This window comes from Diabrotica virgifera, chromosome 10 (assembly GCF_917563875.1).
Source record: "Diabrotica virgifera virgifera chromosome 10, PGI_DIABVI_V3a".
Lineage (NCBI taxonomy): Eukaryota > Metazoa > Arthropoda > Insecta > Coleoptera > Chrysomelidae > Diabrotica > Diabrotica virgifera.
In genome coordinates, this window is record NC_065452.1 from 2,522,027 (window position 1) to 2,548,932 (window position 26,906).

A 26,906-nucleotide genomic window follows, 5' to 3' on the forward strand; every position below is an offset into this window, starting at 1 on the left:
AAAGATAGAGTATGTGTTTTTATTTTGCAATAAACAAATTTATTTATTTATATCGAAATGTAATAAAAATTAAAATATATCAATCATTATCAAAGGTCATTGGAATGCCCAATCAGGGCAAACTATCCGCTGTCCTGCGCGTAGCACCAATAATTAATGTTTATTTAAAAAAAAATCCTGACACCGTGGTACTTAATCGATTTTCATTTTGCAAATTGCAAATGAAAGTTACAGTGCACTTCTATACGCAAAAAAATTTCAACTTGCTTTCTGCTTCATTTTCAGTCCTGTAACATTTTGAAAAAATGATTTTTTTTGCGAAAGCTGGATTGCAAAATTTATTTTGCAAAATCTATTGAGCCGATCTTAATGAAATTTACAGTATTGTTTTACTGTATCACAATGTTTTTCTGGGTGAAATATGAAGGTCCTAAGTGTAGCACAAATGGTTGAAAAACGTAAAATGCGAATACTTGTTTTTGTATGTTTTTTTCGCAATTATTGCTATTTTGCAACAAGGGTGACTATTTTTTAAATCTTTAACCAATTCTATATTGTAGGAAATTTACGCAACTTTTATGTCAGTACAACTTTTATGTACAATGAATACTTTTAAAGTTATAATAAAAAAACGAAGAAAAAAATCGAATTTTTCTTCATTTTTTGACATTTTAATTATTTAAACAATGTTCCGGACTTTTTTGGAAGGGAGGATAACTCAAATATTATTATTTGAGTTATTTTCAAGCAATTTCTGCAAATAAATTTGAGTCACCTCTCAACGTCCAAATGTACTAATATTTTTACAGATGCGCCCTGGTCTATTATAAATCAAATTGTCATTATTTTTTTCATGTAGAATTACCCCTTACAGTTTGTCATACTTATTTACTAACACCCTGTATATATCTATATGAAATGATAGATTTTTATACTATATTATCGGAACGAATATATTTTATTATATTTATTTATTTACTTTATCTCCTATATACACGCAAAATAATATACCACTAATTGTAGCCACGCACGTCCTAAGTTCATTGAGCTATCATATTACTGCTGTACTGCCGCCGCAATTTTACTGATTCTGCTAGCATCAATCTATAGCTCGTGGAGCCCTAGCCTTAGAAAAATGATATAAAATCAGCAAAACACTTACCTTCTATAAACGAAGCATTAATATAAGTGGAATGTTCTTTGCCTGACAAAGGTGTAAGTATTACTCTATTTCTATCATATGGAATGATACTATCGCATCTATTTTTCTCCCGGTTTTCTTCTCCGCTAGCTACCGAACAAGACTTTCTGTCTTCAAAAGCATGAATAATATTTTCAAACTCTTCTTCTAGTCTGCATTTGGTTTTGCCATTATCACATTGTCTTAATTTATCCAATGTATTTTTCAATTCATTGGCGTTTATTTCTGTATCACCATATTGAGCAACCTCCATTAGAGCACGGTAAATAAAAATATATTGTTTCTGGAACAAAAAATTATATATAGAAAGTGTATACCATATAGGATTTTCTATTAACACATTCGCTGCCACTGAACGCCTAAAGGCGTTTTGTCAATACTTGAGTCAGGTGGAATTAAATGGGGTTCTCTTCGTAGTGAAACCATACGAAAGTGACTGTAATGGCAGCGAATGTGTTAAGTATGGACAATTTACTATTTTTACTGGGAATAAGTCACAATTTTACTTTAACCTTATGTTCACTATGTCCTCAATTGAGGACAACCTATTTTATAATTTTTTGTATTTTTTCCCGTGTGTCCTGCGGGATACATTTTTGTGTTTGATTACTTTTTGTAGGGCAAACCACCAGCTATTACCTCTTTGCATTGTGTCGTTAATCACTTTATGTAAGGTTGTTATCCGAGATGATAAGATCACTTTAATTATATTATTAGTGAAGAGGTGGACAAGAATATAAAGATACCTATAGATAAATGAACAAACAATAAAAAGATTACATACTACATTATACTATATTGGATGGAAATTGACTCACTGAAAATAATCAGTTTATTTTTTATTTTTGTCAATTATGTGTCCCAGACTAATTTTTCCAGGATATATCTCTTAAACGAATAGAGATTTTCGAATCAGACAAAAACTGATCTATTCCATTTGTAATACACCTAACATGGCGCAAAAAAATCATTCCCTAAATATTCATCCTTTAGTTACAGGTATTAGAGTAATAATTACTTGTGCTGTAATTGTGTATAACATTTGAGAATGCCTTATCTATTTTCGCCTGAAGAGTACGTTGATATGATCCTGATTTATGGAGAATGCCTAAAAAATAGGAGAATTTCTCGACAATTATAATATCAAGAAAGGTTTCCAAATCGAAACATTCCAAGTGAAGAAACATTTAAGAATTTGCAACGCTCACTTAGACAGGGATATTTTCCAAATAATAAACGAGGCACAATTAAACGCACAGTAAGATGTAACCAAAACCTTATTAATGTACTAGAATATGTTAATTTTAATCCCAAGGTGTCTGATAGAACCCTTGCCAATGAATGTGGCATTTCAAGAAGTTCTATGCATAGAATTCTCAAAGATTTTAAACACCATCCTTTTAAAGTTCACCTAGTTCAAGGATTACAGCCTGGTGATGATCAAAGACGTCTTGATTTTATTGCAAAAATTATGTTAAAAATCAATGACGATTCCACTTTTTTTATCAAAAATATTGTGGAGCGATGAGGCTAGATTTCACAATAATGGTGTTGTCAACCGTCACAATTCCAATTATTTGTCTCCCGTGAACCCACATGATGATTGAAACACGATTTCAGAATATTTGGGGTATAAAGTTGTGGTGCGGTGCTTAATTTTTTAACTGCACTCTAACAGGTGTTCGATATTTAGACTTTTTAGAAAATATTCTACCCAATTTGCCAGAAGATATTCCTCTTCATGAGCGTCAATTAATGTGGTGGCAACAAGACCTGGTTGCTCCTCCACATAATGCGAGAATCGTTAGCGACCACCTACAAAACCGTTTTGATAACCACTGGATAGCAACCAACTCTCCAGAAATAATGTGGGCGGGTTCACCTGATTTGTCACCTCTTGACTCATTCTTTTGGCGAGCGAAAGATATTGTTTATCAAACAAAACCGCAAAATGTAGAGGAATTATTAAAAGAAAACATAAGACAAGCATGTCGCCAAATTACTCCCGAAATGATTCGAGCCACATGTACCAGAAATCTTCTGGAACAATTCGAAATGTGTGTTGCAGCAGGTGGGTTATAATTCGAACATTTAATGTAAATAATATTAGTTAGTTAGTTGGTGTTTTGATTTATATTTTTTTCGTGTAATTTTTATTGCATTTATTTTTATTGTTGCTAAGGTTGTATTTTATTTGTACGAGTAGTATGTTCAATTTGCAATGAATTGTTTATGTTTTACTTTCATTCTTTTATTTTGTGATATTGACGATTTATCTAATTTCAGTGACAATAAAGCATATTTCTTTTCTATTCACTTTTTAAAGGCTACCTTGATTAATTTAACAAAAATAAAAAATAAGCTGCTATTTTCTTGATACCTTACAAACCCATTTTATTTTTAAACAATCTGTTGAATAGACGATAGAAGACAACATCCAAAACTATAAAAAAATGTACGGGGTGCTTTTAAAAAAATTTAAGTTAGGGGTTGTAACTAAGGGATGAATATTTAGGGGATGATTTTTCTTCGCCATATTAAAGTAGAAATAGTTTAATATTAAAATGGAATAGATCAGTTTTTGTCCCTTTAAAAAAATCTCTATTTTGTTAAGAAATATAGCCTGGAATTAGTCTGGGACACTTGATTAACAAAAATAAAAAATAAATTGATTTCTTGATTATTTACAAACCGATTTTATTTTTAATAAATCTGTTGAATAGACGATAGAAGACCACATCCAAAACTATAAAAAATATACAGGGTGCTATTAAAACAATTAAAGTTAGAGGTTGTAACTAAGGGATGAATATTTAGGGGATGATTTTTTTCTACGCCCCATTAAAGTGTATTACAAGTAGAATAGATCAGTTTTTGTTCCATTCGAAAATCTCTATTAGTTTAAGAGATATAGCGTGGCTAAATTAGTGTGTGACACCCTGTATACTATAAGGGAGAACCTTACAATAGAATATCTTGTAATTTTTTTAAATTGTAGAAATACATTTTGTATATAAAACCTCTTCGAAAAATATTATCTCAACGCTCTAACCGGTGCTGGAATATTTACTTTAAAAACCATTCAATATATCGATCGCATCTCGACCCTCGAGAATTCTGGTCAGCACCGTGTTGACATGCCTGCCGAGATGAAAATCCTCAGTATATTCTTGACCTTAGCCTTTCTCTTTGTTTCACAAATATCCCGTTTCTGTTTTTTGGGATTTGGGGAATATTTAAAAACAGTGGCGTCCTTTTTTAAGAGTTATTCTCTTCCCTGTTCTTTTTTTGTTGTTTTGGTCATCTTTCTTGTGTTCTTCACCTCTATAAACGACCCCGCCCATAATCTACTAGGACTGAGCAACGGTGCTTCAAATCACATAGTGTATTAGAAGTTCCGTCATTTGGGAAGGCACTAATTTACATATTATGGCGCATCTAGAAATTCTCTAAAAACTGCCTTTTAAGTTGGTGATTGGTTATTGACATTTGAAACTGTTACTGAGTCTTGAAATTATTTAATGCTAAGGCGTGGCTTAGGAAGAAATTTCAAATTGAGCTCTGTACAAGTACAATAATATGCCAATTAGTGCCTTTCCAAATGAAGGGACCTCTAGTATCCTAAAGTCAGCATACCACCTCTTACGCATCATTAGAGCATTTGAATTATCTTTATCAATCCGTTTGAACAATGACATTTCCTATCAGAAGCCATTGTTTTGAAAATTGCAAAAGTAGCGTCCCTTAAACCACTGTAACTTGTAAACTACCGATCTGAATGAACTCAGAATATACCACTTTCATTAAAAATCTAACAAATTAAATAATAGCAATTTATAGATTGTACTTACTAAAGATTGGACTAGGAAGTTCCTCTGATGCCTTAAATCACATATCGTATTAAAAATAGAAACATGTCCCTCTTCCTTTAACTGATGAAGTAAACAGTCTAGAGCGACTAATGTACCAGTTCTGCCAACACCAGCACTACAATGGACTAAAATACTACCCTTTTCAACAGAGTAAGCCTCATTAACTCTTTTAATGAATTTGATAATACCATTGGGATGTTCAGGAGCCATAAAATCTTTCCAAACCAAGTAATGGTACTGAGTAATATTTCTTTCTTCTAGTTCTTTCCCATGGCTTGATCTAAGTATTTTTAGTTCTCTAACTATGTAATCGGAATATCTTGTTTCTTGTAAATGAGCAACTGTAATATCCCCAAAAATCTTGTCTCCATCTGTCTTATCAGGCCAGTACTTGCTACATTTAGTTTTGCTGTATTCTTCTAGATTAGTGAGCATAAGGATCAGTTCAAGATGTTGTTCCCAAATCATTCTCCAGAATTCAGTAACAGTAGTATCCATAGGCCCTTGCGCACAGATGAATTTCTTCCTTTCTTTATAACCCATAACATAATTGGCATTTATGTAGTCGGATCCAGCAATACTATCCACCTGTGACAGCTTTACCCTGGTTTGATCATAGGATTTTATATCAGGATATCTGTTTTTGTATACATTTTCCCGTGCGTCAGAGGCTCTAGTGGTTCTGTCAGAAAATCTATCAGGTAGTAGCTCAAATTCTTGTTGGAAGCCATAATCTGAATCTCGATGATGCTCGATGTAGGCCGAAACCAAGTCCGCTTTACTGATTGGACACATATCTGGTGGGTTAAGGGAAACCAATCTCTGGCGACCCCTAAGGCTCCTAAAAATAGGAGCACATAAGAAAGAAAATAGTATATTGTAAGACATTTTTATGTTTTGAGTACGTATTTAAAAAGATACTGTTAATGAAGGGTGCTCCAAAATTTACGCAAGACTTTAATTTGAATAGTAAACACTGGTTTTTCTTTAGATTGTAATCTTTTTTATTGAATCATAAAGTACATAGGATAGGGGTATTACATGAGGTAAATGGCCTCAACGGCTTTGCTGGCAAATACTCTTTTATTGAAATTTTTCACGACCATTTTGCACAAATGTGGCTGAATTTCGTTGATGCAGCGGTCAATTTACTCATTCAATGCGCGAACGGTTGTAAGCTTGTTCGCATAGACCTTTGACTTCCAATGACCCCATAAAAAGAAATCCAATGGTGTTAAATCACACGATTTAGGAGAGCAACTCTGATCACCGAACCGAGAGAGTAAACGACAAGGAAATGTCTCGTGCAGAATTGAATACACGGGCTGTATGTAATGTAGCACAGTCTTGTTGAAACCACGTCATCCACATCAATTTCATCCAATTTGGGCAGAAAGAACTCTGTTATCATGTTGAGCTGTCGAGCACTAATAACAGTGCCACCAGTGTTGATCAGCCGTCCTTTTAAAGAAGTATAATGCAATTATCGACCACATCTTCACGCTCAACCAACTCAACGAAAAAAAAGTAGCCAGAGACAGAGAAATACATCTACTATCCGTCGATTTAACTGAGGCATATGATAAGTATAAGAACCGTACCACTTTGTAAATGATGGCAAGTACTTTAAAAATTCCCTATTAATATAACTTTAATAAAAGCAGTGCAAAAATTCTATAACAACATCCAAGCAAACATAAAAATCAACAACAGATTATCCGATAGCTCCACGGGGGGCTTCCGATAAGGGACTACGACAGGGATGCAGCTTATCTCCACTGTTTAAAATCTATATAAATGAGGTCTTGAATAAGTAGCGGAAATCGTGTTCTGGAATGGGGATACAGCTAAACGACGATTCAACACTATACACACTGCATTTTGCTGACGATCAGGTGGTGATTACCCAGGATAAAGATGATCTAATATTTATGACAAACTGGCTGTTTCGATAATACAAAAAATGCGGTCTATACGTTAATATAGAGAAAACCATATACAGAGTTGGGATAAAGTATGGAACTAAGCAAATATCTTTGAAACGAAAAGAACAATATTTATGAAACTTTGCATGCAAGTACAGTGACGCAAAAGGCATTTGATGCCATATTTTTTGTTACTTCTCCACTTCCGGTTTCACCGGAAATACCCTTAATTTATTTAATTTAAATGGGACACCCTGTATATTTTTGCAGATTTTAAAAGAACTTGTTATTTTTAATTCATGCATACCAAGTTTGGGAGAAAAAACTACTAAAACAAGAAATAAATCTCTTTACAGTTAAAAAATAGGTTAATTTATTTACGTTAGACCAATGATATTAAAAATAAAAAAAAATAATTTCAAATATTTTCCAATCCATCGATTTGGAAAATTCACTTCCAAAAAATGAAAATTCACCATAACCGATTATCATTAATATTTCAATACCATCTTTTTCACTTAAATTAACCATTCTTAATACAACTTATTTCTGTCAATTAGTTCAGTAACAGTTTTACCTACTATACTAAATTCAAATAAGTCATGCAGTGCATGTAAACAAAAATTTTAGTCTAAAGTATAGATAGTACTCGTTTATTTCCTACTACATTGTATTAATACAAAAAATTATCTACAGACACTTTTTAACAAATTTTTTCTACCAAATTTAGTATGTATGAATTAAAAATAACAAGTTTTTTTAAAATCCGCAAAAATATACAGGGTGTCCCATTTAAATTACATAAGTTAAGGGTATTTCCGGTGAAACCGGAAGTGGAGTGGTAACAAAAAATATGGCAGCAAATGCCTTTTGTTATTGTTCTTATTATTGTTCTTTTCGTTTCAAAGATATTTGCTTGGTTCCATACTTTATCCCAACCCAGTATATGTGTATAGAAGGACAGAAAAATGAGTTACAACTAGAGGATAATATGGTTATCGAACCAAGCTCTGATTATGTATACATTGGAACGAGAATCCAAGAAAGTGGAAGGACAGAATTCGAAATAGAGGAAAGAATTATGAAAGGAAAAAACGTAATAGGAGCTTTGAACTCACTACTTTGGTCAAAAAGCATATCAAAAGAAAACACAGCTATATAATAGCATCTTTAAAAGCGTGGTACTGTATGGATGTGAAACCTGGCAACTGAATAAGCGAACAGAACAGAAGTTGCTCGCACTTGAAATGGACTTCTGGCGAAGATTGGCCTGCATCTCCAGAGTCTCACATATAACGAATGAACGGGTACGAGATATTATGAATAGAAAAACATAATAGAAGAAGACCAAACAAAAACAACTGTATTGTTATGGCAATGTACAAAGAATGGAGGAACATCGACTCCAAAAGCTAATAATGGAATGGCAACCCTCAGAAAGAAGGAAAAGGGGCAGACCGAAAATAACCTGGATAAGTGGAATCCAGAAAGCCATGTCTGAGAGAAATCTCCGACCAGGAGATTGGACAGATCGACGCGGCTGGAAAATATATATAATACAATTATGCCTCCAGCCCAAAATCCTCACCAAACAGTGAAACGTGGATGTATTTCTTTTCGTCAGTCACATCGCTTAGGATGGTTTACTCTCTTTGTTGTTCATAGTCATTAGGATTCCGTTCTTGTGTCAATTGAACTTTGTAACCATGGAGACGCATATCTTCAGTGAGTATACGCTGTAGAGAGATTCTCGACGCCGAATTGATCTTCGTGGACTTTCACCAACACTCTCAAGCACTGCTTCGATATCGACATTTAAACGGTTTGGTTCTAGACGACCAATGTCTTTGGCATAACCAATTGCAGTCTTACTTAATTTTTCAATTACTCTCTTCACAATTAACGAAGTTAAATCAATATTCCGACAATATTTTGTACAAAATTTTCAAACTGTGGTCTCTAAACTTTCATTATTTTTAAAATATTGTAAAATGAAGACACGTTGTTCTCTCATGTAAAGCTCCATTTTTACTAACCCTAAACTGTCAGCTGTCAAAATTTTTTTTGTTACCAACACTTTACTGCACAGATGGCGGCAAATTCAAGACTTGCGTGAATTTTGGGACACCCAGTATATCAAGTTTACTATTAATTTAATTGGCCTGTTCTGCAAGATTTTACTAATGCTAAAGATTGCAATTCAAACAACATAGAGTTATGATAAGCACTCCTTGGACTACAAATTTTTGTATTATGTATTAATCTCAGAATACGATGTGAGAATTAGACCTACTATGTACACTCATCGGCACAAAAAACCGCCACCCCAAAAAATGGGTCATTTTTAATGTCTTGCATTTCCTAAACCTGATGTCCGATTTAAGTAATTCTTTTAATATGTCATAGCCTTATTCTTTAACAATATCGCTGTAATAATGTTGTTGCTAGACAGGTACATTATCATTGTATACAGGGTGTACGAATCAAACTGTGTTTTTTCTCAAACTTTGGAAAACCCTGTGGAATGTTCTAGCTTTTATAAAATACTGAAATTAAAACCCAACTATAGCTTCAGGTGTTCTTAACATTCCGTGTTTTGATTCATTCGCTTATGTTGGATAATAAAAAAGTTAGGCACTTTAACAACTACCCCTGTTTTTCGTCAATATAGGGTGTTTTTAAATAAGTACGGCAAACTTTAAGGGGGAATTCTGCATGATAAAATAATGACAGTTTGCTTTATAAACGTATGCCCGCAAATGCTTTGTTTCCGAGATATGGGGTGTTGAAATTGTTCTTACAAACTTACGATTTATTTATTGCTCTAAAACAGTTTGTGATATGCAAATCAAATTTGGTAGATTTTAGGAGGTAGTTAATGCGCATTTTTTGGCATACAATTAAGAATTTTATATTCACCATTGACGTGCATACGGGATATATCTAAAATGTTTATACCCGTATGCACGACAATGGTTTTTATAAAATTCTTAATTGTATGCCAAAAAATGCGCAATAACTACCTCTTAAAATCTACCACATTTCGTTTACATATCACAAACCGTTTTAGAGCAATAAATAAATCGTCAGTTTGTAAGAACAATTTCAACACCCCCTATCTCGAAAACGAATCATTTACGGGCATACGTTTATAAAGCAAACTGTCATTATTTTATCATGCAGAATTACTCCTTAAAGTTTGCCGTACATATTTAAAAACACCCAATATTGACGAAAAACAGGGGCAGTTGTTAAAGTGCCTAACTTTTTTATTATCCAACATATGCGAATGAAACAAAAAACATAATGTTAAGAAAACCTGAAGCTATAGTTAGGTTTTAATTTCAGTATTTTATAAAAGCTAGAACATTCCACAGGGTGTTCCCAAGTTTGAGAAAAAAACAGTTTGATTCGTACACCCTGTATACAATGACAATGTACCTGTCTAGCAACAATATTATTACAGCGATATTGTTAAAGAATAAGGTTATAACATATTAAAAGAATTACTTAAATCGGACATCATGTTTAGGAAATACAAGACATTAAAAATGACCCATTTTTTGGGGTGGCAGTTTTTTGTGCCGGTGAGTGTAAGTTGTGTATTCTAAAACATTAAACTCAATTGAGAAAAATTTAGAATAAAATGGCAACTGGATCATAGATTAACTTTCACTTTAATATTAAAATAGAAAAACGTTCGAGATTCTGTAGATTCCACATTTATTGATAAAGTGTTCAGTTGCTCGAAAATTGGTTCCGGTTAACCGAAACACGGGTTAATTGAAAGATATCGTGAAGTGAAATGTACCTACAGTAATATGAATATGTAAACAATGCATGACTGTATAATCTTCACCTTTTAGTAGACGGGCAAAGGTTTAAAATAATGGCAGTTTTTGAATTTTGATCCGATCAATTTTGTTGCTTCGGAAATTGTAAAATGAGACTAAAATTTCGAAAATAAAAAATTTGCTAAAACCCAGGGCTTTAATATTGCATGAAAAGTTGAGTCAAGTAGTTCTTATAACGCACAAAAAAATTTCAAGACGATTCGTCAATTAGTTTATCCCAGAAGGCTTTTTTTGTAATGTTATTGCTCAGAAATTAATAATGATACAGCGAGTTTGCGGGTACTACATGAAAGACGAAGATCTATATTTTCAATACATGTATTTAATAAAAAATCAATAAGTCATTTTTACCATTGCAAAAACTTTTTAAAGTAGAGTCATTTTTGGCTGATAAATAATAGATAATTATAGATTATTTGAATAAATTTGTTAATCTCACAATAAAACACTGAAAACTTTTGTTTTCTATACCTCCACAAAATTTATTATTTACAACTATGTGACTACAGTTGTTTCGGCAGAGTGCCTTTCTCAAGTGATATAATTTACAATGTGTTTGCCTTTTTAAGTCTCTAACTGAAGAGGTTGAGGAGTGGGGAGCTGTTTGTCTCGAGTTGGTCATTCAGAATTATATCTGTATTTTTCAGTTTATTAATTTCCATAGATTCCAAAAAAGATAGCTTAAGGCCTTTATTTTGGATATGCAGAATTTGAAACTCTTCATTGAAATAATGATTATGATCTAGAAGGTGAAGTGCGTATGTAAAGTGTCTGTTTTTCTATTGTTGAAAGCCCTTTTGTGTTCTGCTATCCGTTTGTCAAAAGTTCTGCCAGTTTGACCGATGTACGTTTTCGGACAGTCACCACAAGTTAGTTTGTACACACCACTCTGTAGTTGCTTTCTCTTTCGGCTACAAGGCTCTGTCAGAATCGATTAGGTAGGTCCAAGGGATCATATCGCTTCAATATCTTCGGTTGTTGGTTGTTAAGATTTTGTGCCAGGGTGTTAGGATGCATCCGGAACCTATTTTGATATTGTTCAGAAGATTTTTTGTACTCTTCAGAGGCTGTTAGTACCTGAAGATCTCTATGTATCGTTCGAGAACAATCGCTATAGCTATTGTTCTCAGAGTTTTGGATTGAAATCTTTGTATTTTCATAATATTAGATTTGCTAGCTGACCTACCGAGCTCGAACCATGTGACCAAATGGGTTTTATTATTGCTTTCTATATCAGCAGCTTGTTGTCCATAGATAGGTGAGAGTTTTTTTCCAACATCCAGTTAAGTTTTCTGTATACAATTCCCAGTTGAAGTCTTTTCGTCTACAGGGTGATTGATTAGTGCGAGGAAGCTCAGTAGATCTGTTATAGTAAAAATTACAAAAAAAAGTTATTAACAAAAATTGTAGGCAGCTTTAAACTCCACATTTTAAAATTAGTTACAATCTTACAGGGTGTTCCATAAGATGGTGGCAGACCAAACTTTTGTTTTTTTAAATGGAACACCCTATATTTTATTTTAAATTTGAAATCTGCTTCACTTCCACATCACAAAAATGTAAAGTTTTATTATGTTATACCGGGTATTTAAAAAGTTATAACCAATATTACCTGAAAATCGTATCAAGTTTAACTCCCTGTATAATTAAAAAGGAGTATAGGAACATTGATCTATTGCAACCATATTTTTTTAGTAATTGTTAAAAATTATAAAACATATTCGTTTTCATAATATTCGTGAAATCAAATACAGGGTAAGTCAAAATGCAAGTACATTATTTTCTTGGTAATTTTAAATAGAACACCCTGTATTTTATATTCCTATCGAAAAGTACTACTATCGAACTTCAAATTTTATGAAGTACTCCCTATACCTAAAGTTATCAGTTTTCTAGATATTTTTATTTTTCCATCAAAGTATTAATTTGGTAGATATTTTAACGTTTACCAATAATTATTGTGAGTTGGCCATTATTGATTTTTCAGAAACTGACAGTTTGACATTATTATTTATTAATTCAGGAACGAAATAACGACACAGAAAAGAAAACAATTTATTTCAAATAAAATTTATAAAAAATAACCGACGAAAAAAAAAATAACACATAGAAAAATAAAAAACAACAGTAATTTTAACTTATCTTACTTAAGTAAGGTGTTCAAAATGACCTCCCAAAACATCTATGCATACTTGAAAGCGGTCATTGAAAGAGTTGCTTACATTATTAAGCATTTGTAAAGAAATATTTTGAAAGGCAATTCGAATTCTATTTTTCATATCATCCCTTGTTGTTGGAGGTATTTTGTATACTTCGTTATTAACGTAACCCCAAAAAAATGACTCCATTTTATTGAAATCCGGTGACAATGGAGGCCACCTTACCGGTCCATCCCTTCCGATCCACCTTTCACCAAACTGATCATTAAGTTCACCACGTACTAATTCATTGTGGTGCGCAGGAGCACCGTCATGTGGAAACCACATTTGTTCACGTATATTAAGTGGAACCTCTTCTAGTAATATCGGTAACTAATTTACGATAAAATCTAAGTAAATCTCACCATTCAAGTTATCTTCAAAAAAAAAAATATGGTTATACTACATGGTTACCGACAATACCTCCCCGCACATTTAGAGACCATCTTGTTTGACTATGTGTCACTATGTGGTATGGATTACTTGTTGAATCTTAGTGAAAGTTATGTCTATTAACAGAACCGTTTCGATGGAATGTAGCTTCATCACCAAATAGGACATAATCAAAAAAATCTCTGCTCATTAATTTTTTCTAAGTCCCATTCACAAAATACTATTCATTTGTGCTATTCTTGGTGCTTTTGAATATGATAAGGGTGCATCTTGTTTTTAGATAGAACGTTTTGAACAGAGTAGTAACTAAGTTCTTGTTCATTGGAAATACTCCTTATACTTGTGTGTGGGTTTTCTGTATCTGCCATCAACACACTCATTTCGTTTTCCTCTGTCACACTAGTTTTTGTTCGTTCATGTTTTTCATAATTCACTGAACCAGTGCGGTTAAATCGATCTTTCAATTTTTCAAATGTATCTTGTCTAAGTTGTCGCCTATCTGGAAACCGTTCTTGATCAATTTTAGCTGATAGTAATGAATTTTTATTGCATTCCCCCAAAATCCAGATCATATCTACCATTTTTTCATCAGTAGTAAAATTCATTATTGCTAATTTAAATTAAATTAATTACTGAATTACTAAATAATAATTGTTGCTAATTTACGGTGTACCCCAATACTGAATTAATAAACAATAATGTCAAACTGTCAGTTTCTGACAAATCAATCATGGCCAACTCACAATAATTATTGGTAAACGTTAAAATATCTACCAAATTAATACTTTGATGGAAAAATAAAAATATCTAGAAAACTGATAACATTAGGTATAGGGAATACTTCATAAAATTTGAAGTATGATATTAGTACTTTTTGATAGAGATATAAAATACAGGGTGTTCTATTTAAAATTACCAAGAAAATAATGTACTTGCCTTTTGACTTACCCTGTATTTGATTTAACGAATATTATGAAAACGAATATGATTTATAATTTTTAACAATTATTAAAAAACTATGGTTGCAATAGATCAATGTTCCTATACTCCTTTTTAATTATACAGGGAGTTAAACTTGATACGATTTTCAGGTAATATTGGTTATAACTTTTTAAATACCCGGTATAACATAATAAAACTTTATATTGTTGTGATGTGGAAGTAAATCAGATTTCAAATTTAAAATAAAATACAGGGTGTTCTATTTAAAAAAACATAAGTTTGGTCTGCCACCATCTTATGGAACACCCTGTAAGATTGTAACTAATTTTAAAATGTGGAGTTTAAAGCTGCCTACAATTTTTGTCAATAACTTTTTCTTGTAATTTTTACTATAACAGATCTACTGAGCTTCCTCACACTAATCAATCACCCTGTATATATGTTTGGTCTAAGTTAGTCGTCTGTCAAGGTGAATGCATAAATATATAACGTCATTCTTTTGGGGTTAAGGATGTCCATTGAGGTTAACTTGTGCACATGTAATTCTTCTTAGAGTAAATGTCATGTGTGTGGATTTTGAGGGGGTTACTCTAATTCTTTGGGGGGAGTTTAAGCCATTCATTTGTTTTGCTCAGATGTAGTTGCAACCGTATATATCCGGTACAGGATCGGTCCGAGCACACTATTAAGGTAATATAAATAAGGTTTAATTTGTACACAAGTCCTGTGTGCCACATTTTGCCAAAAGTTTGAGAGTCATCTCAAAAGGCTGCAGTACAGTATTGCTTGTTTAGATACTAGTTCTTATTGTTGTATATAGTCTGTGAACTTGTTCTATTGTACCACATTGGTTACGAAATCCAAATTGTTGGCAAGGTATGAGACTATTTTCGTCGAATATTGGTTTGATTTTTCTTAACAAAAGTTTTTCAAATACCTTACAAATGACTGGGAGTACACTAATCGGTCGGTATGAGTTGACATCTTTTGGATCTTTACCAGGTTTTTGAATGAGTATAATCTGTGCCACTTTTCATTGCAAAGGGAAGTCATGCAGACTTAACACAGCATTGAAGGTCATAGTGATTATTCTGTAGCAATCATTGGTTAGTTCCTGAAGGACCTTACCCGTTATGTTATGTCGAAGCCCGGCGCCTTAGGTTTGTACCTCATTCTTTATTATCTGCTTTACTTCTTTAATATTAAACTTGAAAATTGGCAGTTCTATTTGATATCGAGCCTCAAGAAAATAATGAAATGATTCTTCTTGTTCTAATAGCACTTCTCTGGCAAATGGACTAAATACTGTCGAAAGATGTTCTGCGAATGTCTCGGATTTCTCTGTGTCTGTTCTTGCCCGTTTACCTTTGGCATTTTTAAAGGAGGTATGGCCTTGTGGCCCTTTTACTTAATTTTAATTTTAAACTGAATTATAATTTTAATCAGATAGTCAATAAAATAGTCAGAAACTACATTAGATTTTATAATATTAGGTTGCCCTAAAGTTTGTTGAACTATGCAAAGAATAAACACCTGCTAAGTTATGTTAATAAAAAGATGGCGGGACATCACAGATCACAGCTCAGAAACGATGTGAAACACAAACAAGAATCACGGAGTTTTAAACTGATAACTCTAATATTAATGTGAGTTTAATATGTTATAACTAATGTAAATATTGTTTTAAAATATATTTTTCAATTAAAAAAAAAAAACAAAAATCGCTCTTTATTCATAATTCCCAATACCCCTTTTCTGGGTCATTTTTTTTCGGTTAACTGGAGCTATACTGTTAATCAAAAACTTGGTTCAGGTGAAGAATGTACACAAAAAATGATTATTCGCTTATATCAAAAGATTTAGCAATATACTATAGCCACAACATTTTTGATTCAGAGAGATAAGATAGATTTACTCAAAAGACAATTTTTATAAAATGATGTAGACTCGACCAAATCTACAACATGTATTATTTTGGAAACTATTGTGTTATTTTTAAAAACAATAAATTATTATTGTCAAAAAATCTTTGATTGACTAAAAATTTACAGAACAGTCCTGATATTAGTACTGTGTTACCTTAACGAAGTTCTGAACGTGATCATCTCGACGGCTTGTGCATGTGCTTGTTTAGTATAACGATGTAAGATACACAATGCACCCAAAAGGATAAGTATAACAACAACCAATGCACATAAAATTTGGACAATTAGACTTAATGTTCCTGTAGTTGGCGCTGCAACCACTTCTGGCCCTGGGTTCATCATGTCTAAATAGTTGCTGTAAGCTGCCAAGAATAGAGGCTGGGATTCTCCATGTACTAAATAAACATTTTATATTAAACCATAGAACAGAATATACAAATAATTGTTTTGGCATTTTTCAATTACACTGCGCGTCATTAAAAAGAGGTCACCTAACATTTTTGTCATTTTTTAATTTTTAAGATCTCTCCTAGAAATTGATTGTCATTAGATGTTTGTGTAATATTCAAGAATATTTTCTAAAGCAGTACGCGACCATTTCTTAAATACCAAATGTCAAAAAAAAGAATGTGTGTGTACTTTGTACGCACGTAAGAAGTTATACTTCTATTATATGATTCTATGATTATAAACGAAATTAATATACTTTTTATTTATATTTTATTTAAATATTAAACTAATTTATACTTACTACTTCTCAAACATTTTTATTAAAACAGTGCCAAAAATTAAAATAATAAAAGAATAAATTACACACAAACACATTAAAAATGCCACAAATGATTTCTGAACATTACTTGTCGGAAATTTTTTTAACTAAATACGTATTTTCTGGAAATAAAATTATATAATAAATATACTTTAAAATGTATAAAAAAAAATAAAAAAAAAAAGAATGTGTGTGTACGCACGTAAGAAGTTATACTTCTACTACATATTATGTGATTTTTAAGACAATACCAGAAATTTAAAAAAAATAAAAGAATAAAACGCACACAAACACATTGAAAAATGCCTCAAAGAAAAAATTATTTCTGAACGATAATAATTGTTGGCAAAAATAATACGCATTAATGAGTTAAATACGCATTTTCTGAAAAAAAAAATTATATAACAAATATACTTACAATCATAAAATGCATAAAAAAATAAAAACTTGCATCGGGAATCGAACCAGTGAATTTCGAGGCGCGAAGAATGTGTGTGTACGCACGTAAGAAGTTATACTTCTACTACATATTATGTGATTTTTAAGACAATACCAGAAATTTAAAAAAAATAAAAGAATAAAACGCACACAAACACATTGAAAAATGCCTCAAAGAAAAAATTATTTCTGAACGATAATAATTGTTGGCAAAAATAATACGCATTAATGAGTTAAATACGCATTTTCTGAAAAAAAAAATTATATAACAAATATACTTACAATCATAAAATGCATAAAAAAATAAAAACTTGCATCGGGAATCGAACCAGTGAATTTCGAGGCGCTTTGATTCGTAATCGAAGCCTAGACTCACTCGTCCAATTCCACATTGTTTGTCATGTGGAAAAATAGGTTAACTGAACGTTTTACTGTTTGACAGTTGTTTTGAATATAATTAAATTATGTAGTTTAAATTTTGTGGAAGAAAATATTAAAATATAACAAAACAGTAAGAAAACAATATATTAGATGAAGATTGGTAGAACTTTTGTTGGTAATCAAATTAAGTATGTAAATCAAAGCATTACATACCTACTAGATAAATAAATCTACGCCAAAAAATCATAATTTAAAAATAAAAATCGGACCTAATTTGGGATTTCTCTCTAAAATCCCCATTCTTGAGAAAATAAATGTATGTATTCCAACCTAATCCAAATGTATAATTACAATATGATTATAATAAAAACTACTTACCAAATTAGAATGAGTTTTCCTTGTCCAAAATAGTCCAAAAGTCCAAAAATATAGGTATATGAAAACTATTTAAAAAGGCAGTATAACTATTAACTAACTTGGTTTCTTTTCCCACAAATTTCAAAACGCAACAACCATAAATAATCAAACTACGTACAGCTGTGCCACAGCCGCCATATTGAATAATTTTTGACATGTCATTTGAACATCCAATCAGAACAAAGTTATAATGCGCATGCGCCGGGATCATAGGTTTTAACCATTGATATAAAAACACCCAGGATAGAACCTATGAGCAAAATTCTGGCGTCCAAAGTAGCTGATAAAAAGTAGCTAATAACTTGACATAACAATGGCCGACTCTTGGTTTCCGGAATAATTTCTTGATTCACCAACAGGAATGCATTAAATTATTGACTTAATATTTCCTTAATACATAATGTTACCTGTTTTACAATGTATTTTACATCAAAATATGTCACCAAATAAAATATTTATTATTTATTAACCACAAAAACACCTGTCAACGCCAACTTCACGTCAGAAATTGTAAACAGTATGTGACGTCAGTTCCGTCGCAGATCAGATGCATGTAAAATTATACACAGTTAGACCGCTTGGTTTTAACATATAAAAATTCACCCTCATATCGCCGGTAAAGAAGTATAACTTCAATAAAAGTTTCTATTGGGATTCGAACCAACTTATCAGCGCGGTTGGTATTGGCGTTGTATTGGGATTCATTCGCATTAAACGCTTCGCCACGGAGACAACGTGTCATTATGTGCGAAGATCTACTAACTAAACGGATTAAACTTTTGACATTTTTGAATTACATAAATCAAATTATTTTGATTTTGAATTGAAATGATTTAGAATTGAAAAAATACAACAAAACATAGAGTAAGAAAACAATATATTAGGTGAATATTGATAGAAATTTTGATGGTAATCAAATTATGTAAATAAAAGTATTACATACTATGTATTTTGGTAGGTTCAAATAGGTAGGTACCTGTGATACATTTACAATTATTACGTACCTGTTGCTTTAAAAACTATTTAAAAGTCACTACAATTATAAACTTTTTTGTTTCTGCCCTCACAACAATAAAACTAATATATTATAATTGGTTTACTTTCATATTGAACAATTATTTATTATCGACAGATATCAACACCCAATCAGAGCCCGTATAACGACTAATACCATACTGTCGGTGTGCGCATGCGCGCAGATCAATATAAATTCACCCTCAATCTCAATCGCGCCTAAAGAAGTATAACTTCAAAAAACTTCTTCCAAAATGATGATGGAAAATTTAAAAAATTAATATTATAAATTTTTTCTGTTTTCTTTACAAAAATTACAAAAAAGTCGTGATTTTTAATATCCTGTATTACCACCTCTATTTTAAATTACACTCCTCATTGGACTTGGTGTTGAATTGATCAAATTCTGGATGTTGTCTCATTCTTCCATGAGTGCAAACCGAAGGTGCTTACGATTCATTGGAGCAGGTATTCTGTTTCTTACTCTTCGTTTGAGTTGGTCCCAAACATGCTCAATTGGGTTCAAATCCGGCTCATTCATTTTTGGCACACAAACGTTTCCAGGTATTGAATTACCATCATGGCTTGGCCGCGTGTCTTGCATGAAAATAAAGTTTTCGCCCACAAACCCAAGCAAAAGGCATTACATTCTTCTTCATGTGCCTATCCGTGACGAATGTTGGCGATCAATCATGGCAATCTTCACTTTATCTGCAGCAACGCGGAAAAACTGTTGTGGTGTTGAACCAGGTCCTGAGGTTCTTTAACAAGGATGTTCGTCTTCTTCCTGGACCTCGCTTTCCAAATATTTTTCCTTGCAGGATGCTTGTAGGAGGGCATATCTGGATTCATTTCGTATAATGTGTCCAAAGTATTCCAACTTTCAAGATTTGATGGTGGTTAGTACTTCTCGGTTCTTCCCCATTCTTCTAAGAACCACCTCATTTGTGACCCAATCAGTCCACGGGATTTTAAGAATTCTCCGATATAGCCACATCTCAAATGCTTCCAATTTTCGGCACATATCCTCGTTCAAGGTCCATGATTCAACACCATAAAAAGGACAGAGAAGACGTAACATCTCAGCATTCTAACTTTTATACCAAGAGAAAGGTTGTGGCTCTTGAAAAACGCCCCCATACGGTTGAAGATTGATCTAGCTTTTCCGACGTGCTCTCTCATTTCTTGGTTGTTGGTCCATTCTTCATTTATTATGGTGCCGAGGTAGTTGTAGTGCAACTTTCTACAGTATAGTCTTTCTTATCTTTGTCTTACTGACGATCATAAGCTTTGTTTTCTTTACGTTTATATTGAGTCCATATTGTTGACTGTAATACGTGATTTTGTCCATGAGGACTTGTAGGTCTTCTAGGTTGTCCGCAAATACTATGGTGTCATCTGCATACCTGATATTATTTAGCCGGTACCCGTTTAGTAGAATACCTACCTTTTTCAGTTTCGTGCAAAGCTTCGATACATTAGTAGGGATACTTCGTGAAAATTAGTAGGGACAAAATGCAGCCTTGCCTCACTCCACGCATGATTTTGACATATTCGGTGAGTTCACCGTCAACTCTGAGGTTTGCAGTCTGATTCCAGTAAAGGTTTCTAATTATTTTCAGATATTGGTTGTTAATTCCTGCTTCTTTTAGTATTTGCATCATCTTGGCGTGTCGTACTCGATCAAACGCCTTCTCGTAATCAACCAGACATGTGTATACGTCGAAATTTACGTCTCTGCATCTCTGGAATAAGACTTGTATTGAAAACAAAGCCTCTCTCGTACCAACAGCATTTGACTTTCACATAGCTTGTAAATTCTCGTATGGATTACCTTTAGGAACAATTTTAGGAGATGACTCATTAGGCTTATCGTACGGTATTCTTCGCACTTTTTGGCTCCTGGTTTTTTTGGAAGTGCAATAAACTCAGACTTCAGCCAATCTGTTGGTATTTGACCAGAGTTGTAGATGTTGTTGAATATCTTTGTGATTATTGCTATTGATTCGTTGTCTATCAGTTTGAGTAGTTCTGCTTGTATATTATCGGGACCTGCTGCTTTGCCATCATTTAGCTGTGTTATGGCAGAATAAACTTCCTGCTGTAATATTCTTGGTCCATCATTTACCTCTTCTTCTAGCTCAAAGGTGTTATCTCTTTGGTCTTCAAATAGTTTTTCTAGATATTCTTTCCACGTTCTAATTTTATTCTGTTTATCTAAGATGATGTTTCCGTCAGAATAAGTTAGATTTCATGCTCGTCTAGAATTTCGGTAATATAGCCGTGGTCATTGAACGCTCCTCTATCAATAAACACGATGTCAGTACGGCCTTCGAATGAAATGCCTACCCAAAACATTATCAAGCCTCCTCCAAAAGCAACACATGCTCGTCGAATACAAGCAGCATATCGTTCCCCACGCCTTCTGTACGTTTTGATGCGACCATCTGAGCCATAAAGAACCATTCTGGACTCATCACTAAATAAAACATTTTTCTAATCCTTCTATCGTCCAATGCTCATGGTCTCTAGCAAACTCAAGTCGGCGTTGTCAATGTGCTGCTGTTAATAAAGGTACTGTCAGCGAGCCATTAGACCAAATTCCCCAACTTTATTCACGCCGTAAAAGTGCTTAATGTGCACTAGCATTTTGAAAACGGTTCTGGATTGCTCTGGCCGTAAAGAACCGATTTTGCAAAGAAGTGCGTTGTAAAGAACGGTCTTCTCTGGATGTCGTGATTCTTCTCACGCCTGATCCTGGTCGTCGTTCGTGAGATCCAGTCTCTACGAATCGGTTGTATGTTTTTGGACAATACAACGACTGACTCCAAGCTGTCTGGCCACTTCTCTTTGATTCATTTCAATATCAAAGTACCAATTTGAACAGATCTAGCAATCTCTCAGCCATAGTTTTAAATTTAAAAATTGCACAAAATAACCCACGGGATCTTTGCGTATACATTTTCTCGGACGTAATGACAATTCATGGTAACAAACAGACGAAGTGAAGTATAACAATAAAAACGATTTAATAATACTTATCTTACTCCAGAGGAAGACAAATCCAAAGACACAAAAATTATAATAAATATATTTACTAAAAACACTAATATATTCTTTTCACACCTTTTTTTGTACTGATATATAGATACATGAATTTTTGTCTAAAAATGAATTTTGCCAAAACAAAAACAATGACAAACACACAAGACAATAGAAACGTAATACTAAACGACACCACAATAGAAGCGGTTAATGATTATATATATTTGGGACAGATTATAAAAATAAATAAGGAAAACCAAACAGCGGAGGTAAAAAGAAGGGTCAGATTAGCCTGGGCAGGATTTGGAAAATTAAAATGGGTCCTAAAGAATAAAAAAATACAACAATACTTAAAAACAAGAGTGTTTGACCAGTGCATACTCCCAATTCTCACATACGCATGCCAAACATAAACCTTGACCAAGGCAAACATGGATAAAATAATAAAGACACAAAGAGCCATGGAGAGAGCAAAAGAGAGTATTAGGAGTAAAATTGACAGACAAAAAGCAAAACAACTGGGTCAGAAATAGAACAAAAGTCAAAGACGCAGGTCAACATATAACCAGGCTAAAATGGAGCTTCGCAGGTCATAACGCTAGACAAACGGACAATAGGTGGAATAGCACGATACAACAATGGAGACCATGGTCAGGAAAGAGAGAGCAAGAGGACGACCCCAGATGAGATGGGGAGACGATATTAAAAAGATAGGAGGAACGCACTGGAAACAGAAAGCACTAAACAGAAGCGAATGGAGGAAACTGGGGGAAGCCTGTGTTCAGAATTGGACGAATTAAAGGGCAAAAGAAGAAGAAGAAAGATACATAATTTGAAAGATTTAGCAACTAACGCCATACTGTCTGTGTGCGCATGCGCGCAGAATAATAAAAATTCACTCTTTTGTGGAGTTGTCTGTATGAGATGATATGCCAGTCTCTAATACATCATTGTCCTATATGTTAACTTTTTGGTTTATCTGTTCAGCCTACAAAAAAAATAATCCAATTTAAATTTTAGATCACAACTACACCTGATATGAATAACATTGTAACTCCATTTATAATGTTTTACAACTATTGCTTAAATGACATCTATAAGGGACAACTTTCATTTTAATCTAAAAACTTTTATCCTATCTTATGTAAATATAAAGTTTTTTAATAAAATAACCTCATTGTAAGTGCAAATTTTGAATCACTCGGTGGAAAAAACTTTGTAACCAATGTTACCATACTGTAAATTTCTATTATTGATGAATATTTTTATAAAAACATTGTAACATCTATATAATTTACGAGTGAACTAACTTCCACTGATAAAAATAAGGTACCTGATGTTCACAGCGTTCACATGCTCAAGAAGCATCAACAGCGGAAACCCCTTCATGCATTTATTTTATTATTAGATACGTCTGCTAAGAAAAAATTCCCAAAGAAAAATCTTGGAAAGAAGAGACAAAGAGATCCAAGTGTTCCCAAAATGAATATTTTGAAGAAACTGAGGAACTCTGACCAAGAATACACTAGAAAAACTGGAAAATTAACGTAAATGAGAGAATTGGGACCTCAATGTAACGACAAGGGATTACAGAAACAAAAAAGAAAGGAACTGGTGAAATATACCTAGAAGGCGGCGGTCATTTGCTTATATATAGCGGGGTTCCACCGGAAAAGAGAGCAGCTGCAGGAATAGGTACTATAATTAAAAAAGAAAAAGTAATAAATATACAGGCATGGAAAGGCTTATCAGTTGCTCTTTAGATGAAAGATGAACAAGGAGAGCCACAGACAATAATTACGGCATATGGACCTGATGAAAATGACAAAAGAAATTAAAGACAAATTCCGGACAGACCTAAATATAGCAATAGAAAACAGTAAAGGGCGGATATACGTCATTGGAGACTTCAACGGAAGAGTAGGAATCAAAGATGAGACAGTAACGGATGTAATTGGAAGGTATGGTGAATAAGTGAGAAATGATAATGGAAAACGGTTAATAGAATTCTGCGTACTAAATAATTTAATAGTAACAAACACACACTACCAACAAAAAGACATACATAAATTTACTAGGCAAGGACCAAGAGAATCAGAAAAATCGATAATTGATTACATACTAATAGAACGCGACAATCAAAAGGTAATTCAAGACGTTACAGTCAGAAGAGGACCAGAAATAAGTAGTGACCCTTATTTGTTGGAAGCTAGAATAAAGAATAAAAACAAAAAACACCAGGAACATACAAAAGAAAATAAAAGAAAAATTGAATACGAATCAATCAGAATTTACAAACTCAGAAACAAAGATATTGCCCTAAGATACAAAGAAATGGTTGATTTAGAAATAGCAGCTCTGGAAAATGCAAATGATAGTAACAACCTAGACCAAAAATGGCAATAATTTACAAATATATTATTGGAAGCGGCGAAAAAAGTATGTGGCATTTGTAAAAAGAATGACAAGGTGAAACAAACAAACTGGTGGAATGCTGAAATAAAACAACAAGTGAAAACTAAGAAAAAACTTTGGAATAATTATTTAGTAAACAAAACAGAAAACAATTACAACAAATACAGAGAATATGTTTTAACAAAAAATCAAAATATTAAATCTGTTATAATGGAGAGATGTCTGCTTTTAAAATTGTTTAAATCACTCAAAAACTTGTCATTTCTATAAAAATTTGTCAACATTCTTCATTATTTATTTTTTAATTGTTATATCCACTTGAAAAAGCATAAGATAAATGTGTTTATTGCATTTACTCACTCTCAATTCCCTTCTTCTTTTCCAAACTTCCCATTCTTTCAACATCATGTTACCTATGCACTTTTTGAGACTTGTGCACCATTTCTTGTGATGGAACTCGATCAGGATGATTTTCGTCTTTTAAATAAGCAGGTTCGTCTAAAATTAATACATTTATGTAAAATATTGTTATGTGAATGTATGAGAGCTATGTTTAAATGTCAACAAAATTTGATCAGCTATTTTTAAAACACTTACCAGCAATAAAATGTTTAAGTACTGGACTCTCTGATTCTTTAGTTTTGAATAAGTGAGATCGTCCCGCTTGATTGATGGTATCCACAGATCTCTACGCCTTCGAGATAATTGGTTTTTATCAGTAATTTTGTGATTGAAAACCGCAGTCACACAATAAAATTCCACTTCTCTGTTTGATGGGCTTCCACAACCTACTACAAGGGATGTAACGGGCATCTTTTCTATGTTAACAAGTCCAAAAATATATACGAAAACTATTTAAAAAGGCAGTATAACTATTAACTAACTTTTGTCTGTTGTTTCTCTTCTCACAAATTTTAAAACAACAGCTGCTCCACAGCCGCCATATTGGATAATTTTTGACATGTCATTTGAACACCCAATCAAAGTAAAGGTATAACGCGTCTGCGTCCAGGACCAAGGTTTTTGATGAATTCGTGCATATTAAAAGTCACTCCCATCGCGCCTAAGGTGCCTAAAGTATAACTTCAAAAAACAGAACAGCCATTATTCGAAGAAAAATAACGTACAAACAACACGTGCATTTTCCAAGTCGTAAAACTGATATCAATTCTGCGAACTTATTACCCTTAATTGACCTATCGACACAGTTTGGCGGTGCCTAAAAGCGTTTCTGCATTGTGGGTGTTTAGTTATAATACCGGGTGTCCACTTATATTTTCCCCCATTTTAACTGCCTATAACTTCTAAACGGCTCAAGATAGAAATATGCGGTTTTCGCTGAAATGTTTTATTTTAGTAAAAGTTTTGTCTGAATGGACTGAATTTTTGAAGTTATACTTCTTTACCGGCGATAGAGGGTGATTTTTTATATGTTAAAACCTATCAGCCCGGCGCATGCGCATTATAACTTTGTTCTGATTGGATGTTCAAATGACATGTCAAAAATTATCCGATATGGCAGCTGTGGTTTGGAGGTAAAGGTAAAGGTAAACAAATGTAAAATATATTAGTTTTATTGTTGTGAGGACAGAAACAAAAAAGTTTATAATATTGTAGTGACTTTTAAATAGTTTTTAAAAGCAACAGGTACGTAATAATTGTTAATGTATCATGAGTATAAACCTACCTATTTGATCTGCCAAAATACATAGTATGTAATACTTTTATTTATATAATTTGATTACCATCAAAATTTCTATCAATATTCACCTAATATATTGTTTTTTTACTCTATGTTTTGTTGTATTTTTTCAATTCTAAATCATTTCAATTCAAAATTAAAATAATTTGATCAATTTTCAAAATATCAAAATATCACAAGTTTAATCCGTTTAGTTAGTCGATCTTCGTAAATAATGACACATAGTGTCCGTGGCTAAGCGGAGAAGGCGAATGAATTCCAATACCAACCGCTCTTATCAGCGATGGTTCGAGTCCCAATAGAAACTTTCTTTTTTGTTTTTTTTAAATACATTTTATGATTGTAAGTATATTTATTATATAATTGTATTTTCAGAAAATACGTATTTAGTTAAAAAAATTTTCGACAATTAATG

At 32.8% G+C, this 26,906-nt stretch overlaps 1 protein-coding gene across 3 annotated transcripts in view; it reads right to left on the bottom strand.

Moving 5' to 3' along the window:
* LOC114324988 (tyrosine-protein phosphatase 69D) overlaps positions 1–26,906 on the bottom strand; it is a 63,739-nt gene that overhangs the window by 22,179 nt on the left and 14,654 nt on the right. For 2 of the 3 annotated variants that reach the window (XM_028272921.2, XM_028272919.2), the window contains exons 6-8: positions 16,465–16,705; positions 5,053–5,914; positions 1,163–1,484 (exon numbers count right to left, since the gene is read on the bottom strand). In XM_028272921.2, coding sequence (XP_028128722.1) covers positions 1,163–1,484; positions 5,053–5,914; positions 16,465–16,705 — 1,425 coding nt within the window. The remainder of the gene's footprint in view (positions 1–1,162; positions 1,485–5,052; positions 5,915–16,464; positions 16,706–26,906) is intronic. The other variant, XM_028272920.2, reaches the window with a different exon arrangement.